At 38.9% G+C, this 18,333-nt stretch overlaps 1 protein-coding gene across 8 annotated transcripts in view; it reads left to right on the top strand.

The window, feature by feature from the left end:
• The window catches only part of FRY (FRY microtubule binding protein), a 348,688-nt gene that overhangs the window by 156,253 nt on the left and 174,102 nt on the right, over positions 1–18,333 (top strand). For all 8 annotated transcript variants that reach the window (XM_045869273.3, XM_054506292.1, XM_064586228.1 and 5 more), the window contains 2 exons: positions 1,638–1,691; positions 17,400–17,539. In XM_045869273.3, the coding sequence (XP_045725229.1) occupies positions 1,638–1,691; positions 17,400–17,539 (194 nt within the window). The remainder of the gene's footprint in view (positions 1–1,637; positions 1,692–17,399; positions 17,540–18,333) is intronic.

The following is an 18,333-nucleotide window of genomic DNA, read 5'->3' as shown; positions in this document are numbered from 1 at the left end:
TGATCCAGTCAAGAAATGGGCAGAAGACATGAACAGACATTTTTCCAAAGAAGATATCCAAATGGCCAACAGACACATGAAAAAGTGCTCAACATTGCTCGGCATCAGGGAAATCCAAATCAAAACTTCAATGAGATACCACCTCACACCAGTCAGAATGGCTAAAATTAACAAGTCAGGAAACAACAGATGTTGGCGGGGATGCGGAGAAAGGGGAACCCTCCTCCACTGTTGGTGGGAATGCAAGCTGGGGCAGCCACTCTGGAAAACAGTATGGAGGTTCCTCAAAAAGTTGAAAATAGAGCTACCATACGACCCAGCAATTGCACTACTGGGTATTTACCCCAGAGATACAAATGTAGGGATCCGAAGGGGTACATGCACCCCGATGTTTATAGCAGCAATGTCCACAGTAGCCAAACTATGGAAAGAGCCAAGATGTTCATCGACAGATGAATGGATAAAGAAGATGTGGTATATATATACAATGGAATATTATACAGCCATCAAAAGGAATGAGATCTTGCCATTTGCAACGATGTGGATGGAACTGGAGGGTATTATGTTGAGCGAAATACGTCAGTCAGAAAAATACATGTATCATATGATCTCACTGATATGAGGAATTCTTAATCTCAGGAAACAAACTGAGGGTTGCTGGAGTGGTGGGGGGTGGGAGGGATGGTGTGGCTGGGTGATAGACATTGGGGAGGGTATGTGCTATGGTGAGCACTGTGAATTGTGTAAGACTATTGAGTCACAGACCTGTACCTCTGAAACAAATAATACATTATATGTTAAAAAAAAAAAAAGAAGAAGAAGAAGACAGTAGGAAGGGAGAAATGAAGGGAGGGAAATCGGAGGGGGGGATGAACCATGAGAGACTATGGACTCTGAGGGTTCTAGAGGGGAGGGGGGGGGATGGGTTAGGCTGGTGATGGGTATTAAAGAGGGCATGTATTGCATGGAGCACTGGGTGTTGTACGAAAACAATGAATCATGGAACACTATGTCAAAAACTAATGATGTAGGGTGCCTGGGTGGCTCAGTTGGTTAGGCAGCTGCCTTCTGCTCAGGTCATGATCCTGGAGTCCCTGGATCGAGCCCTGAATCGGGCTCCATGCTCCACAGGGAATCTTCTTCTCCCTCTGACCCTACTCTCTCTCATGTGCTCTCTCTCTCATTCTCTCTCTCTCAAATAAATAAATAAAATCTTTAAAAATAAAATAAAATAAAATGTTTAAAAAAAACCTAATGTGATTAACATAACATAATAAAATAAAAAAATAATAAATAAAAAAATAAACAAAAACTGGTACCTCGGGCGCTGGGGTGGCTCAGTCGTTGAGCATCTGCCTTCGGCTCAGGTCGTGATCCCAGGGTCCTGGGATCAAGCCCCACATCTGCTCTGCAGGAAGCCTGCTTCTCCCTCTCCCACTGCCTCTGTTTGTGTTCCCTCTCTTGCTGTGTCTCTCTCTGTCAAATAAATAAATAAAATCTTTAAAAAAAATAAAATAAATAAAAACTGGTACCTCTGCCCCATCAAGGGAGAAGTAAATTAGAAAAATTATAACAATAATGCACTTTTTTTATGCTGTTTAAGAGCATCTGATAATTATTCTTTTTTTTTTTTCTAGGAAAAACCATTGACAAAATCTCTACAACGTGGAGAAGATCCCCAATTTGACCAAGTATGTAGTAATAAGTTATATACATATTATATTCTGGTTTTTATTTATTTCAAAATGCACAAAAGATAAGGGTTGGATGCTCATTATTAGTGTATTGATTAACTTCCTCAAAGAGGATACAGGGATATGATCTTAGGAACTGTGTCTTTCAGCTTTTACAATTATGGCTTAAAGCAGACATTCAGTAGATGTCTATTGTTTTGAACTGGAAAGAATGGGAATATGTTGGAATAATACAAATAGGCCCTCAATTGATCATTTCCTAAATCTTTGTATATCAGAATTAAAGAAACTAAGAAAAGATAAAGGACTTCTATTCTAAAATTTAGTAGAGCTTATTATATTTTCATCCAGCTTTTTTGTGAATGCCCACTATTTGCTTGACACACCACAACAAAATACAAAATTGACCAGTTTTAGTCCTTCAAGAATTCACAATATTGTGAGAGAAAAATCACTTAAACAATATTTGTAAGACAGTATAGTAACTTAGAGTCTAATAGAGAATGTGATACATGAAAAAAAAAAACAATTTAAGGCAGGATAAATACAAAGAAAGTCTTTCGAAAGTAGATCGGGACTAGTAAAAGGGCATCCTGCTCTCAACAGCAGGTAATAAACATAGGAAATCAGGATCTGATAGATCCTGGCTCAGTAACTATAGGCTTCACGTATGTTTAAGAATGGTGGGTAACAGGGCATCAGAGGAAGTGAGAGATGTGTTTGTGGTGTTTCCTGAACTTACGCAGTTAACGACAGAGAAGACAGCATGTTCTCCTTCAAAAACCTCACTTGGAGCCAGTGGTAGAGACAAAATACTGCTGGATGCACCACAGTCTGATCTAATGTGGTGGGGGTTTTCTTGTCTTATGGAGAACACACAGAGATGCACTTTCAGCAGGGCTTTGAAATTGACTTTCATGTGGAATCAGAGGGAAAGTTCTCTGGCTGTTAAAGTCCAGACTTCTTCGGTCCAAAACTGTAAGGACTGGGAGTACCTGGGTGGCTCAGTCGGTTAAGCGTCTGCCTTCTGCTCAGGTCATGTTCCCAGGGTCCTGGGTTGGAGCCCTGCATTAGGCTCCCTGCTCAGTGGGGAGTCTGCTTCTCTCTCCCTCTGCCGCTCCCCCCCTTGCTTGTGCTCTCTCTTGTGTTCTCTCTCTCAAATAAATAAATAAAATCTTTAAAAAAAAGAATGCAAATATTTATTATCCATCATCCATAATTTTTCACTCTATTTTATGTTCTCTGTATTCTATCCTAGATATTCCTGTCCTAGGATATCACTGTCCTTTCCTCAAAACAAAATTTATTTTTCTTCAGCTTAATCTGTATCTTCCTTTATTCTCTGGGAAAATAATACTTGTAAATTTTAACATTGCATATAATAGTTATCCCAAATGATTTGGCTTAAACACAATTTCCCACTTGTTATTCAGCCCTCTATTTTTGCATTTCAGCATTGTGGGAGAGGGATAGCCTTTGGAATTAGACCAGGTTTAAATCCCGACTTTGCCACTTTAATTAGCTATAATACTTTTAACCTTGTTGCACAGAATGTTGAAATGCAGAATCTCCGCCCTGCCCCAGATCTTACTGAATCAGATTCTGCAGCTTAACAGGATCCCCAGGTGACCCACGCACACATTAAAGCTTGAGCAGCACTGCTCCGTAACACCACTCTCTGTATTAAGGGCGCTTTGCAAGTGAATCAGTAGTAAAATGGTCACTAAGAACTTTCAAATAAGGCACATAAGATTATCCTCTCATCATTAAATCATAAATTTACACATGAACCAGGAGAGAAGGCAACCTACAAAGTCTATTTCACTTTAAAGAGATAGCAAGACTCCCGGCCCTGAGGAAACTTGACGGAAATTGGTCAATTTCCTCTGCCGTTTACTGTTTTGCCAGCAAATTATAACAATCGAAGTTCCATTGGCAATGCCATGGATGTATCAAGCTTTCTTAGTCTTTTGATGTTAAACATTCAAATTATATAATTCCCCTTGTTCTAATAGCAAGCAGTAGGATTTTAATTTGGATTTACACAGAGGTCCATCTCTGCGAAAAGAACGTGCTGGTGATGCCACCTTGCGTGGTGTAGACTCCGTTGCTATGATCGTGGGAGCAGTGGTTAACAGTAGAAGTGGTATGCATATAGTACTTACCAGAGGATAGGCACTATGCTAAGTACATCCTTTGAGTAGTATGCAGCTGGTCCCTGTTCAGAGAATGTTTTTTATCAGTTTCTTCCTTGTAAATGTCACTGGCATGAATGATAGACTAGAGAGAACTGAGCTTCTGCACTTTCAGTGCCTGATCCTGGGTGGTCCTGTTTACTCCTCCACTTAACAAGCCCATGATTCATTTTTCTCTTGCTAGAAATAGAAGCAAAAAAAAAAATCACATAATGCTTTATAATTTATGAAGCCCCTTCTCACGCATGATCTCAGCTGACATCACTCACTGCTTCCAACAACCCCAAGAAGAAGCCGTCGTCATCATCATCATCTCTATATTACATTTCATGGGAATGAGTCTCAGACAGCTTGCCCAACACTATATGACTAAAGCCTGAAGGAGCCAAGACTGGCATCCACTTGTTCAGACTATAAAGCCAGTGCTTTTTACTCTATAACATGCTTCTATATCTAAAAACTAAGGTGGCGAGAATTTAGAGAGGAGTTTTCAACAGGTAAGGGATCTCAGATCCTGTATCAGTTAATATTAGGTTTGGCTGCAAATGACACATAAAATAACAGCGACTTGAATAAGAGTTTTTTTCTCTCTCACATTCAAGAAATACAAAGAAAATCAGTCTAGAATCTTTATATTATTTTTGTTGTCTTGTGTATGGCTCATCTCATAGTCCACTTTGGCTTCTAGAACTCAGCCATTATGTCTGTATTCCAAGCAGCAGGAAGGAGAAATAGAAAAAGAATTATAGGCAAAAAAATAAAAAACCAGAATGTCTCAACATTGCACACACCACTTCTGCTCATATTCAGTTGGCGAGATCTTAATCACATAGCCACATATAGCTGTAGGAAAGATTGGGAAATTTTATTTTGAGCAATCATTTGTCCATCTAAAAATCAGGTATTTTATTGGGGCACCTGGGTGGTTCAGTTGGTTAAGCGTCCAACTCTTGATCTCAGCTCAGGTCTTGATCTCAGGGTCGTGAGTTCAAGCCCTGCATTGGACTCCCCACTGGGCATGGAGCCTACTTAAAAAAAAAAAAATCAGGTATTTTATAACTAAGGAAGAAGCATAGACTGGATATTAGGTATTATCTATCTTTCCTAGATATCATATAGTAGAGTTTTTACCAAATGCCCAATAAAGAATACTGTTTACAGTTCTGTATACCTCTTTTTTTTTCACTGTGGAATATTCCTAGAATTTGTCAGTTTTACAGTTTGAATTTTAAGATATATATATTTAGGAGTTAAAGCTTATGTTTTCTTTTATATGCTTTATATATAACTATTGGCTTCATATCTCTTAATTTAATCTAATTACAATCTAACCCTGTATAGGTTAAACCTGGGGAAAAAGTCCTTTTGTTTCATAAATGACAAGGTGTCTAAACAGGATTGCTTTTTTTAAGTTCAATATTCGTGGAAGAAAAATCATACTAGTAACTGCTTTACACATTGGAGAGCTTGGAATTTATACCCTTGTTCCCAGAATTTCACTTTTTACAAATTTCATGAATTCGTGAACTTGACCCATTTTTATACAGCACCTGCTATGTGGCAACCATGTAACAAGCATTATGCTAGCTGGTGGAAATAAAGATGAAGGAAACATGGTGCCTGCACTGGGGGGGCCCCCAATTATGGGTGAGACAAAGAAGAAATATGATCAAATTATAATCTCAGGCTAGTAAGTAAGCTCACCGTGGAAGGACCAAGTATCATGTGAGCCCCAGGACAGCAAGCTTTGCCCTGTACTGGGGAGCCAGCGATGGTTTCAGTCCCTGCTAGTGAGAAAGTCATACTAGTAATGAGACTTAATAAAGGTGGAAGAGATTGCCAGCAGCATTTTGGAAATGTATACTGCCACCAATTTATTTTAAATACCGAAATTACCTGTCAGGGCTTCGAGTAGAATGAGTGAATAATTGTCCTAGTGGTAAAGTTCTTTATTTTAGCAAACATTTATCAAAAGTGTGTGTGTGTGTGTCTGTGTGTGTGAAAAAAAAAGTGTGTGTGTGTGTTTACCTGTACATACACACAAAGCTCTGTATGGGACAGAGATGGAAGGATGTGGTCCCTGCATTCCAGGAGCTTCAGATCTGGAAGAGTTTAAGGCAGTGCACAAACAACTCTGACAGGGGAACGCGTGTGTCAGAAATGCCACATGGATGGCGCAACAGTAAACATTGTGAGATTTCAGGGAACAGAAGACATACACTTCAGGGCCTGATGGCTAGAGAAATCTTTCTAGAAGAGGACATAGTTTATCAGGTGCCTGAAACAATAGAAGCGATGGGATTTTACTGGGTGTTGATGGTAAAGAGGATAGGAAATGTGCAAAGGCCCTGAACAGAAAAAATGACATTTTAAGTTATCTTTGGAGACTGATGAATGGGTCTGTTAGTTGAGACAGAAGATGTGTATTGTTAAAAGATAATATTCAAAAAGAGGCGACATTGTGACTCTCATAGAAATATAAAATGAACACAGGTGAGAGATAAAAACTCGTGTTTAATGAGGAAGTTATAACCAGTTCAGAAGAGAACCCCAAAATGGACCCATTTATAGGTCAGGCACTTTGAAATGAATGCCCAATCAGAGGCAAAACTGGCTTTTTCCAACAGTGGGAGAGTGAAGTCAATTGAACCTTCACTGGGCACAGTGTTTTTTTCTGTCTGTAGACAAGAATCCTTGGCATTGCTATCAGTAGTCTATCATATGCACAATTTTAAAATAGCTCAAAGGCATTAAAAGGTGCATAGCTCCCGCAGACTCAAATTAGATAACCCCTAGAGAGGTGAGCTCTGAGCGATGCATAGTTTTCTACTGAGACACAAAATTTTCCTATTGGCTGGGAGTGTTAGGGAAGAGACCAGGTAGGAAAGGATCAGACTGTGGGAGACTTTATGGCATTGGGGGGAGCTTTATCTCAGACATACCAGGATCAATTTGATCAAAGTAGCAACTTGGTGTCAACCCTGAGGTAGCAGGGTTCGTGAATGAAGAGATCCTTGAAGTGTGGAGGCATTTGGGGAGTTTGGGTGTTGATAAAGATTTGAGACTGAAAGGGTCCAAACTAAAACGGAGACAATGGAACTAGAAAGAATAATCTTATGTAAAATTGTATAGGAAGAATCAATATTGGTTGAGAGAAGGAGAAACAAAAAGTAACTATGGTTTTCAACCATGGTTTGGAACCATTTCTATTCAATTCAACAAATACTGAGTGGCCAAGCATACTAGGACCTGTGCAAGGTTCTGGGGTTACAAAAACAGTAAGATAGAGTTCCTGCCCTCAGGGAATTCTCAATCCCAGGAACAAGGCAGATCCCAACAAGTAACAGCGCAGCATGAATGCTATACCCGAGGTCCATTTCAAGTGCTTTGGGAACTCGGGCAAGGGAGCAGTTAATGATGCCCGGAAGGTAGACAGCTATGTCACAGAAGCAGTCAGGGCCCAGTGGCATTTTAAAGACATCTGTTATCCAGAGGAAATGGGTTGGATCATGCCAGGCAGAAGGGTCTGCGTGGACAAAGAAGTTGCAGTGTGAGGAGCAGAGTACGGAGGAGTGACTGGGGCTGAAGCGGGACAGGCACACGGGGGCCCAAGGACACCATGAAGTCTGGACTCTCTCTGATAGATAAGAAGTGCTTCCAACAGAGAAAAGCTGGGCTTAATGAGAGGTTATAAATCATTTTACACGTATTGAATTTTCAGGGAGGGTAAGATATCTGAGGAGAAATAACCGGGGCTCGCTCATTTATGGGGTCACTCAACAGACACCGAAGGATTAGAGACCAGAGCAAATGCGTGGAGAATATCCTAGGGAAGCAGAGTTTAGGATCAGGAAGTAGGATCCACAGAAGGATGCCCAGAAAAGAAATGGTGGCCAAAAAAATTGGAAGAAGCCTCAGAAGAAGATGCAGCTTTGCAGGGCAGGGATGGGCCATTATGGCAGCTGGGCAGAGACCCTCACAGAGGAATGAGAGATCAGCAGTTAGTTGCTCACTGGAAACCAGCTTTGAGAAAGCCTTTGGCTGCGATGCTATTTGTTGACATGTAGAATGCAGTTTCATAGTCGATAGATTAATATTAAATAGTTTAAGCATTTATGCTAGGTTATGCTGGCTGATGATGACTGGCTGTAACACTTCAATGGAAAAGCAGTATACCAGACAGAACACAATCGTGGTACTGGTGATGAGTTTCCTATCTGTGGTCTGTTGCGGGGGGAGTCCTATGAATGGAGGCCATGGTGAGCTCCCCGTTTTAACTTCAAGTGACTCTCCTCTGTTATCAAAGTTTACAGATATCCTCTTTAAATATTAAGTCCAAGGCATTTTATTTTGGATTCTCGGGTGCAACAGTAGCTAACCTGTGATGAGCATGGACATGGGTAAATGGGGACCAGATGCAGCTGAAATACCGCGTTAACCCATTTTAAACAGGGAAAAACAGTACTCCACAGTAAGCCTCACCTAATGGAGGAGGTACTGATACTCACTCGATACATTTACACACAGAGATGAAAATTGTGGCTGTAGAATAAAGGAATCACCGAATCATTATCATTTCATATACCTTCCAGCTACATGTGCTTTCTTGCTTTTTTTACATGTGCTTTCTTGTCAAGTTTGTCTGCCCTTGGTTTTAGACTTTTGCTTCTATCTAATAATGACCTAAACATGCAGTAAGTCACCTGACACCAACGTTTGTATGCTGCATGCTGTTTTCTATTTGAAGTATTGCTCCAACTTCGTCTCTGAAAACAGTCGCATACAGTAAGGGGAAGTTATTTCCTCTTGGTGTAGTAAAGTATGATTACTCCCCAAAGGAGCTGGTGCCAGAACAACCAGAACTAGGCTCCAAATCCTTACTTTCACGGGCGAATTGTCTTACTGTGCTTCAGTACTGTGTAAGTAACCATGTGGGAGATGAGAGAGAGTCTAGGTTAAGATGGGCAGCATCACCGAATCCTGAGGAGGAAAGCGTTTCAAGGAGAACCTGAGAAAGAGTGTCATTTGCTCAGGAGACTTGAGGGGGAATGACCACAAAGTCCTGTTGGTCGGCCAGTGGGTTTGCCCTTTCTGATGTTTTACATAAAGGTTACCGGTAGTGTGGCAAGAGCAGAAATAGGGTGTCAGAGAAGTGAGGCAGGAAGAGGAAACATCACCAATGCTTGGCTGATTGAGAGTTTGGCCAGAAGAAGGGTGGGTCCCCAGATGAGGGATGGGAGAGCAGAATCCAATGAGGCCCTTGTGTGTTTTATGGAACCCTCTTGTGCTGAATGAAATACAAGAGCTTAGCGCTGTGCCTTTCTGCCAACGGTTGTGTCCATTCTTCATTTACATTTGGGCTCAGTGTTTTCAGGTGGTTGCGATTCCTGAGAGACTGATGTGTATATAAGTTGGACTCACAATAAGTGGTTTTATTCTACCTATTGATTCTGGTTCCAGGATAGTGTCCTTTCCCAGAGTGAGCTGTTGCCTGCAGCAAACCCAGGGAGCCCCGTGCTCCCTACCTTTCTCTTATGGCACTAATGTAGGACAGGCATTGCTCAGACCCCTCAACAAGGAAGCCTTTGCAAGGCCCTGTGTTTGCATCTGCTGGAGCCAGAAAAGTGTGGGAACACAAACCAAGCTACCAGGGTTATAATGGAGGCCCTGGTATCTTTGTGCTTGGATGAGAGCTAGGTGGGTCTTTCTTTTTTTCTTTTCCTTTCTTTTCTTTCTTTCTTTCCTTCTTTTTCTTTTTTTTACAATATCAGCTCTGATAAGTAAAATCCTGTCAATAATTTCTATCATTTGTTCTGTCATTAACTTAGCCTATGATCCTCTCAGAGTCAAAATTTTTTATGTCTGGGCTTCAGTTTCAGTATTTAGAAATGGAAGAGGAAAATAGAAATAGACATTTTTAAAGGTCTGTTATGTGCCCCACACTTTATAGTATCTTATTTACTCTTTGGAAAAAACCCAGCAAGGTAAATATTCTTCGGTCCCGTTTTACAGCTGGAAACACAGAGCCTCAGAGAAGTGGACATGCCCAAGCTCACACAGCCAATAAAGGACGGAGCTGTAACTTGAACTTAGGACCATCTGATCTTCCCAATGCACTAATGAAATTTTGAAAACGTGGCTTGTGAAGGATCAGTCATCACATAGGGGGTTCTGAGAACATTATTTAAGTTGCAGCTTATTGGCAATTCAGTGTGACATATTCTTTACTAGTGTCATCTCTATAAATTCCAGATACTTTGCTCAGGCATTCTAAATAACTGGGGTTTTCCTCTAGATGTTAAATATTGACATACTTTTGTAGCACCTCAGTTTCTTTTTTTTTTTTTTTTAAAGATTTTACCTATTCGTTTGAGACACAGAGATACAGAGAGAGAGAGAGAGAGCATGAGCAGTGGGAGAGGCAGAGGGAGAGGAAGAAGCAGACTCCCCGCTGAGTCAGGAGCCCAATGTGGGACTCGATCCCAGGACCCTGGGATCATGACCTGAGCCGAAGGCAGACGCTTAATCATCTGAGCCACCCAGGCGCCCCCACCTCAGTTTCTTAATATGTTAAAAACACCATCTATAAATAGGAAACACATGGTAAAATAAATCTATACCTCTCTAATAGAGCGAAAATAACTTTTTACCATCTTGGGTAGGCAATAATTTTTCTGGAAAGGAGGCAGATGAAATTCTAGTGCTTCAACACTGATTCTAATGCTACAGTTCAATCAAAATCTATTTAAAATATATAAATGAAAAATATAAGCAGTCAAGAGTAAAACCCAATTAACTGGCATTGGATTCATATTAGTGTTATTCAGTGTTTCTTCAATTATTCTCCAGTGGAACAGTTTGTTCTATAAAATGAACTAAGATATTAAAATCAAATAATACAGATCTTTTCCTAATTTGCAGGAAAAATAGATTTAATATGTAGATTTATATAATTTTAAGTTTTTGTAAGAAATTATTCTTAATCCTTTGGTATCTGTCCCCACTGATTGAATGCTAGATTATCTGGCACTAGTATGATATATGATCAAGTAAAAAAAATCGCACTTGAATTACTGTAATAAATCAGCATTTTGTGGTATTACATAGACTGTACCCTGACCCCCAGGTACTTGGCCATCTGAACTATTTTGAGAAATTAAACTATCAGTGAAGTTAGTTTAAAATTTATTCACGAAATGCACCACTCAGGACAAGTCAGCCTTATTACTGTAAGATATGAAGTGACTCCACTGAGTAATTATTCAAATATTTATGTAAAGTTTCCTTCTTTGCATTCAGCAAGTATAATAAAATGCTTATGAAGAATTAATGTCTTAACCTATAGCATAATGGACAGTCTCTTTTAGCCTATTTATACATAAAATGCCAAAATAAACATCAAGAAACATTTGCAAAGTACATTTAGTATCCCCCTCTATCCCCCCAAAAAGAAAACACCAGTATGAAATGGTTATGTGATTCTGTGCACTTCATCTCCTCAAGCTGCACAGTACCTAGCTCATCTATGATGGAAGAATATGATCATTTAAATGCAACAAGAACATCTTTGTAAATGGGCCTGCCCCCTTTCAACAGCAGTACAGAGCTAGAATTCATCTCACCATTGGCTCTGCTTCCCGTAAATGAAGGAGTTGAGTAACCAAGAAGCCAGCTAGACCTTCCTCCCTTCCTGAGCTTTGAGGGCCAGGTCTTTGCAAATTCCACCCTTCCTTCCTGAAAGCCTGGACTCAAAAGGGCTATAACCGAGAGATGGAAAAAACACATCCACCCCATCCTGACCTTTCATCTCTTCTAAGATGGTCTCAGTATATTTGCCATGGAAAGTATGTCCAGTAGATATAATACCAAGAATGGCTTTGAGATGACTTTAATGGGTAGAAAAAATTATTATGGCTGAGCTTTAAAGAATACTATTGACGTTCTCTATGGAGCACGTGGGTTACACCTAAGTAAGTGTAAGTAACTAAACATTGTGTGCTCTACCCAGAGATCATTAGGGGGTAAACATAGGTTTATATCACATTTATGGGTCTGTAGTAAATAACAGAAGCATGTAAATATCCCACACAAGTGTTTTTTAATTAAACTTTTTATTTGTAAATAGTTACAGAAAAGGTTTAAAGATAGTACAGACACTTATCAGATTCCCCACACCCGGTTTCCTTTATTAACACCTTTCCTTACCATGTATATTTGTCACAACTAAGAAACCAACATTGGTACATTATTAGTAACTGAATTCTGTATTTGCATTTTATTTCTTTTTCCTGAATAGCTCTTTTCTGTTCCAGGATACTGTCTAGGATACCACCTTATATTTATTGATCGTGTCTCCTTTAGTCTCGTCCGGACTTACACAAGTATTTTTAAATTACTGAAATACAATAGTAGATGGTTGGGGATTTTATTACATATGCGATAATTAAGGCAGTATTAACCCGTGGTGAGGAACTCTGAATTCTGATTTTTTTTCCCCTTCTGGGAGGAACCGCCTTCATTTCCCAATTCAAAATATTAGATGAGATGGTGGTGATTGGAAGTACCCTTTCTTGTGCTGGGGTAACTTTAGAGAGAACTTGTAAATTACCCCATGACATGCCATAATTTGCTTTCCTCCCCAAATTTCCCACTGTTATATCCACAGGAACAAAGGGAAAATATGTTGTGGCTGTGAATATTACAGTGTGTGGGGGGAGGGCTGTTTTTAAAAAAATAGATATTTTTCAATTTAAAAAAACTGGTGATTATGTTCACAGGGCAGGCAGACTGCAATAGCCTATTTATTTCTGAAAACTGATATTAAACCATAGCTAAAGATAATGTACAATTTTGTGTATGTACTTATAACCATAATCGTAAGAGAGAGCAAGAAAGAGAATCTGAGGAAGAACACATAATTGTCCCGTTCAATCTTAGAGCTGCTTTTAAAGTTGACAGTGGAAAGTCCCATTGACACGAAGCACTTGAGCTCTCCTTGCTCTAGTTCCTTTATAAAAAGAAGTTAAGCCTCTCCTGCTGAACTACAGAAACATTTTAAGTTAACTAAGGTTTTCCATTTCTTCTGCCACCTCCCGGCTCAAGCCATGATCACTGTGTGCCTGGAACTGTTGCAATAACCTCATTCAGTTTGAGAGAGAGAGAGAGTGAAAGTGTGTGTGTGTGTGTGTGCATGCGTGTGCTCACGCTCCTAACCACCCCTGTTGGCAGACCCTTTTGGTCCATCCTACACATCACTGCTGAAGTAAACCTCCTCAGCATGTCTACGGGCTTATTTTCCTATTCAGAAATCTTTAGGGGCTTCCCATTTTCTAGAGAAGAAAACTAAAATTCTTCAGACTAGCATTAAATACTTGCTATGATTTAGTTTCAGCTTAAAATTTTCAACAGTATTTTTCTTTACTCTAGTATACCAAAGTCCCTACACCAGGCAAATATTTCTTCTCTCAGTTCACTCAAAACCTTCATTATTAAATTAATCACTGTAATTATTATGAACAATTATTTTGCACCTTCATCACCATAGGCTTCCTGCCTTTGAGTCTTTGCTTAGCTTTTTTCTTGACTCTTAATCTCACATTTCTACCCTTTCTATAAAAGGCCCAGGTAAAACATGTCTCTTTACCTCCCACCTACCTCTCCCTGTAGTGATCTCTGTCCTGAGGACTCCTGATTTCCGTGTGCACTCTCAGTATGTCGGTGTATCTCCTCCAAGTTGTGTTTTCTGTATATGCATACTTACCGTAGGGTCTGCACCGAGTTGGAACCTTACCAGTTAAATGATTTTTAAATTCTTCTTCCACTTAACATTATATAAACATTTTCATGTCATTAAATATTTTTGAAATGTGACTTTTAATGGTTTCAGAGATAATCTACATCACATTATTCCACATTGTATTAAGGCATTTACACATAGCTGGACATTTAGGGTGTTCCCATTTTTTTGTATAATATGTAATGTTGTCCTGAACATTCTTACTCACCTCTAATTATGTATTTGAGTTAAATTCCTAAGAATGGGCTTATTGAGAATGCCTTTTATTAGGTTCTTGATCTGCATTTCCAAATTTCCTTCCAGATAGGTTATGCCAATCTTTTTCATCTATCAGTAGTGTTTGAACATGCCTATTTAATCACTGTCTCATCGGCACTGGGGGGTTATAATTTGCTTGTAAGAAATTTTGTGAATTTGTGTTTGTAAATGAGGTGGTGAAAATGTATCTCACTGTAGGTTACATGTTTATAAGGCCTTTATCAGAGGGGTGTTTGCCAGTATTTTCTCTGGGTCTACAGCCTGTCTTTTCATCAGTTTCTTGACAGTATCTTTCTAAAAGCAGAAGCTCTTAATTTTTTTACTGAACTATTGTTGACACACAATGTTACATTAGTTTCTGGTGAATAGCGTAGGGATCCCACAAGTTTATACATTCTGCTGTGCTCACCGCAAGTGTAGCTCCCATCTGTCCCTGTACAACATACGGTATCATTGACTAGATTCCCTAGGCTGTGCCTTTTATCCTCGTGACTCATTCATTGTATAGCTGGAAGTCTGTGGCTCCCACCCCCTTTGCCCATTTTGCTCATCCCCCAACCCCGCCCCTCTGGCAACCTTTAATTTGTTCTCTGTATTTATGGGTCTGATTCTCCTTTTTGTTTGTTTTGTTTTTCAGATTCCACATATAAGTGAAATCATAGAATATTTGTCTTTTTCAGTCTTATTTTACTTAACATAATACTCTCTAGGTCCATCCATGTTGTTGCAAATGGCAATATTTCATTCTCTTTTATGGCTGAGTAATATTCCATTGCATATATGTACCACATCTTCAGTATCCATTCATCTATGGGTGGATACTTGGGTTGCTTCTGTATCTTGGTGGCTGCATCAATTTACATTCCTACCAACAGTGCATGTGGGTCCCTTTTGGACACATCCTCACCAACACTTGTTATTTCTTGTCTTTTTGATTCTAGCCATTCTGACACATATAAGGTATTTATTATATTATATTATATTATATTATATTATATTATATTATATTATATTATATTATATTTATTATATTATAGTGGTTTTGATTTGCATTTCCTTGATAATTAGTGATATTGAGCATCTTTTCATACGTCTGTTTGCCATCTCTTTGTCGTCTTTGGGAAAAAAAAGTTGGCTTAAGTCCTCTGTCCATTTTTAATTGGATTTTTGGGGGGAGTTTTTGGTGTTGAGTTGTATTAAGTTTTTTTAATATATTTTGGATATTAACTCCTTATCAGATATGTCACTTGCAAATATCTTCTCCCATTCAGTAGGTTGCCTTCTCGTTTTGTTGATGGTGTCCTTCATTATGCAAAAGCTATTTATTTTGGTTTACTCCCACTAGTTTAGTTTTGCTTTTGTTTCCCTTGCCTGAGGAGATAGATCTAGAAAAATGTTGCCACGGCTGATGTTAGAGAAGTTACTGCCTATGTTTTCTTCTAGGAGGTTTATGGTTTTCTGTCTCACATTTAGGTGTCTTTCATCTAATTTGAGTTTATTTTTGTGTGAGAAAGTATAAGAAACTGGTCCAGTTTCATTCTTCTGTGTGTAGCTTTCCAGTTTTCCCAACACCAACACCATTTATTGAGGAGACTGTCTTTTCCCATTTTGTATTCTTGCCTCCTTTGTCATTGATTAATCGACCATATATGCGTGGGTTTATTTCTGAGCTCCCTATTCTGTATCATTGATCTTATGTGTCTGTTTTTATGCCAGTACTACGTAGAGCTTTGTAGTATATCTTCACATCTGGGATTGTGATACCTCCAGTTTTGTTCTTCTTTTTCAAGATTGCTCTGACTATTCAGGGTCTTTTAAGGTTCCATATAAATTTGGTATTATTTATTCTAGTTCTGTGAAAAATGCTGTTGGTATTTTGATAAGAATTGCCTTCAATCTGTAGATTGGTTTGGGTAGTATGGACGTTGTAACAATATTAATTCTTCCAATCCATGAAGGTAAAGTATCTTTCCTTTGTGTCTTCTTCAGTTTCTTCTGTCAGTGTCTTAATAGTTATCAGAGTTCAGGTCTTTCACCTCCTTGGTTAAATTTATTCCTAGGCATTTTATTTTGTTTGGTACAATTGTAAATGGAATTGTTTTCATAATTTCTCTTTCTGCTACTTTGTTATTAGTGTATAGAAATGCAACAGATTTCTGTGTATTAATTTTGTATCCTGTGACTTTACTGAATTCGTTTATTGCTTCTAATAGTTTTTTGGCAGTCTTTAGAGTTTTATATACATATTATATATATATAATATGTATATATAACTTTATATGTGTATAGTATCGTGTCATCTGCAAATAGTGACAGTTTTACTTCTTTCTTACCAATTTGATTGCCTTTTATTTCTCTTTCTTGTCTGATTGCTGTGGCTAGGACATGCAGTACTATGTTGAATAAAAGTGGTAATAGTGGACATCCTTGTATTGTTCCTGATTTTAAAGGAAAAGCTCTCAGTTTTTCACCATTGAGTATGATCTATTGAGATGATTGTATGACTTTGTATCCTTCATTTGGTTAATGTGGTGTATCATGTTGATTGATTTGTGAATAGTGAACCATCCTTGATTGATTGAATCATCCCCAGAACAGAAGCTTTTAATTTTGGTGACGTTCAGGATCAAATTGTCATGGAGTTTGCTCCTGGTGTGTTACCTAAGAAATCCTTGGTTAGCCCAGAGTCACAAAGATTTTCTCCTGTGTTTTCTTCAGAAGTTTCATAGTTTAAGTTTTTATAGTATGATTTTTTTAATTAATTTTTGCACATGGTATGAGATATCAATTGAGGTTCGTTTTCTCGTGATAATTAATAAAAGATCACAAATCTTTCCAGATAAGGAAATTAAAATAACTCTCTATCAAAGATATGTTTATTGTTTGAAAAAGAGAGCAGTAGTTTGCCTTTAAGGTGATACATAGGAAATTATTGCTCCTGGCTCATGTCTTGAGTCTAATTTGGGTCATAACTCAGATGAGTGGAGTGGATGAGTGATTATTGGCAGAAACCCATACATTGTATTACCACTTAGGTTATTTGTTTGGGAGCTAGATTTTTTTATTTCACTTAAGCGACTAATGTAATTGTGTTAATTAAAATATTTATTTAAACAAGCATTTTTGAGACTTAAGGAGTACAAGGCACTATACTTCTTGGATAGTATGGGAAGATAATTTCTCTGCAGTCCATGAATAACCTGTATGCAATTAACATCTGATTTCTAGAATGAAAGGAAGTCAAAGTAATTAACTTTCTTGAACCATAAAATTATAAGGAACATCTGTCAACATTGAGATTTACCCTTGGGAATGTACTAATAAAGATTATTAAAGGAAAGATGTGATAAATAAGGTTTTATGGTGAATATAGCTTGGAGTTATTTGTTAAATGAAAAGTTTCTCAGTAATTGGCAGGGCCACCAAAGCCTTTTTATCACCTGTTTTTCTCTGTAGGTCATCAACTCAATGAGCTCCCTTTCTGAATACTGCCTGCCTTCCATTCTGCGTACATTATTTGACTGGTATAAAAGACAAAATGGCATTGAGGATGAATCACATGAATACAGGCCAAGAACAAGCAATAAATCAAAAAGGTACATTTCTTTTGTGTAGGAATTATGAGGTTCTCCCTCCCTCCCTCCCTCCCTCCCTCCCTCCCTCCCTCCCTCCCTCCCTCCCTCCCTTCCTTCCTTCCTTCCTTCCTTCCTTCCTTCCTTCCTTCCTTCCAGAAACATAAATCAAAATGGAATTTATGTATCATCTAAATCTGCCTGTCTGTACATGGATACCTAGCAGGTGCTGCAGGGGGCAGGGGGAGAGGGGCTGTCTAGCAGTGGGAGTACTAGTCACGGCCACTTGTCACAGGTTGAAAAGATATACTCAGCCTTATTTTGACATTGATGGGGCAGGTGTAAAGGGCCCTGAGTTACCCTTGTGTCTGCTTCTTTCCTGAGCCCTGTCTCTTCCAGTGTATACCCTAAAAGCAGAAGGGCTGTTGCAGGCCCGGCATGATGCCACCTCGTCCCTGCTAGTAACCTTGAGTGCCCAGGGTGCCCAGGTGGGGAGGAGGCAGGGTGGGACATCAGCAGTAGGCCTGGAGCTGCCACAAATTAGCCCTGGGACTTTGGGCAACTCACCACCTCTCTCTACTTTAGTCTCTTCACAAGCAAAACAGGGAAGTCAGATTACACCATCTCCAGCTTCCCTTGCAGCTGAGAATTTTGTTTGTTTATTCTGTGCTCCCCTTCTCTTATGGATTTGAAAAGTGGAACTTGCTGCTATAGAAACACTGTAGCAACCGTGAAATTTAAGATTCTTGTACTGTCAAATGAATGTGCATCCCCCAAATATTTATGTAAATATATGTAATTCATATGTTTGAAATATA

This window comes from Mirounga angustirostris, unplaced genomic scaffold, assembly GCF_029215605.1.
Source record: "Mirounga angustirostris isolate CCGP_5_RB_7025 unplaced genomic scaffold, mMirAng1.0.hap1 SCAF_3, whole genome shotgun sequence".
Taxonomy (NCBI): domain Eukaryota; kingdom Metazoa; phylum Chordata; class Mammalia; order Carnivora; family Phocidae; genus Mirounga; species Mirounga angustirostris.
This window is presented reverse-complemented; position numbering and strand designations above follow the sequence as displayed.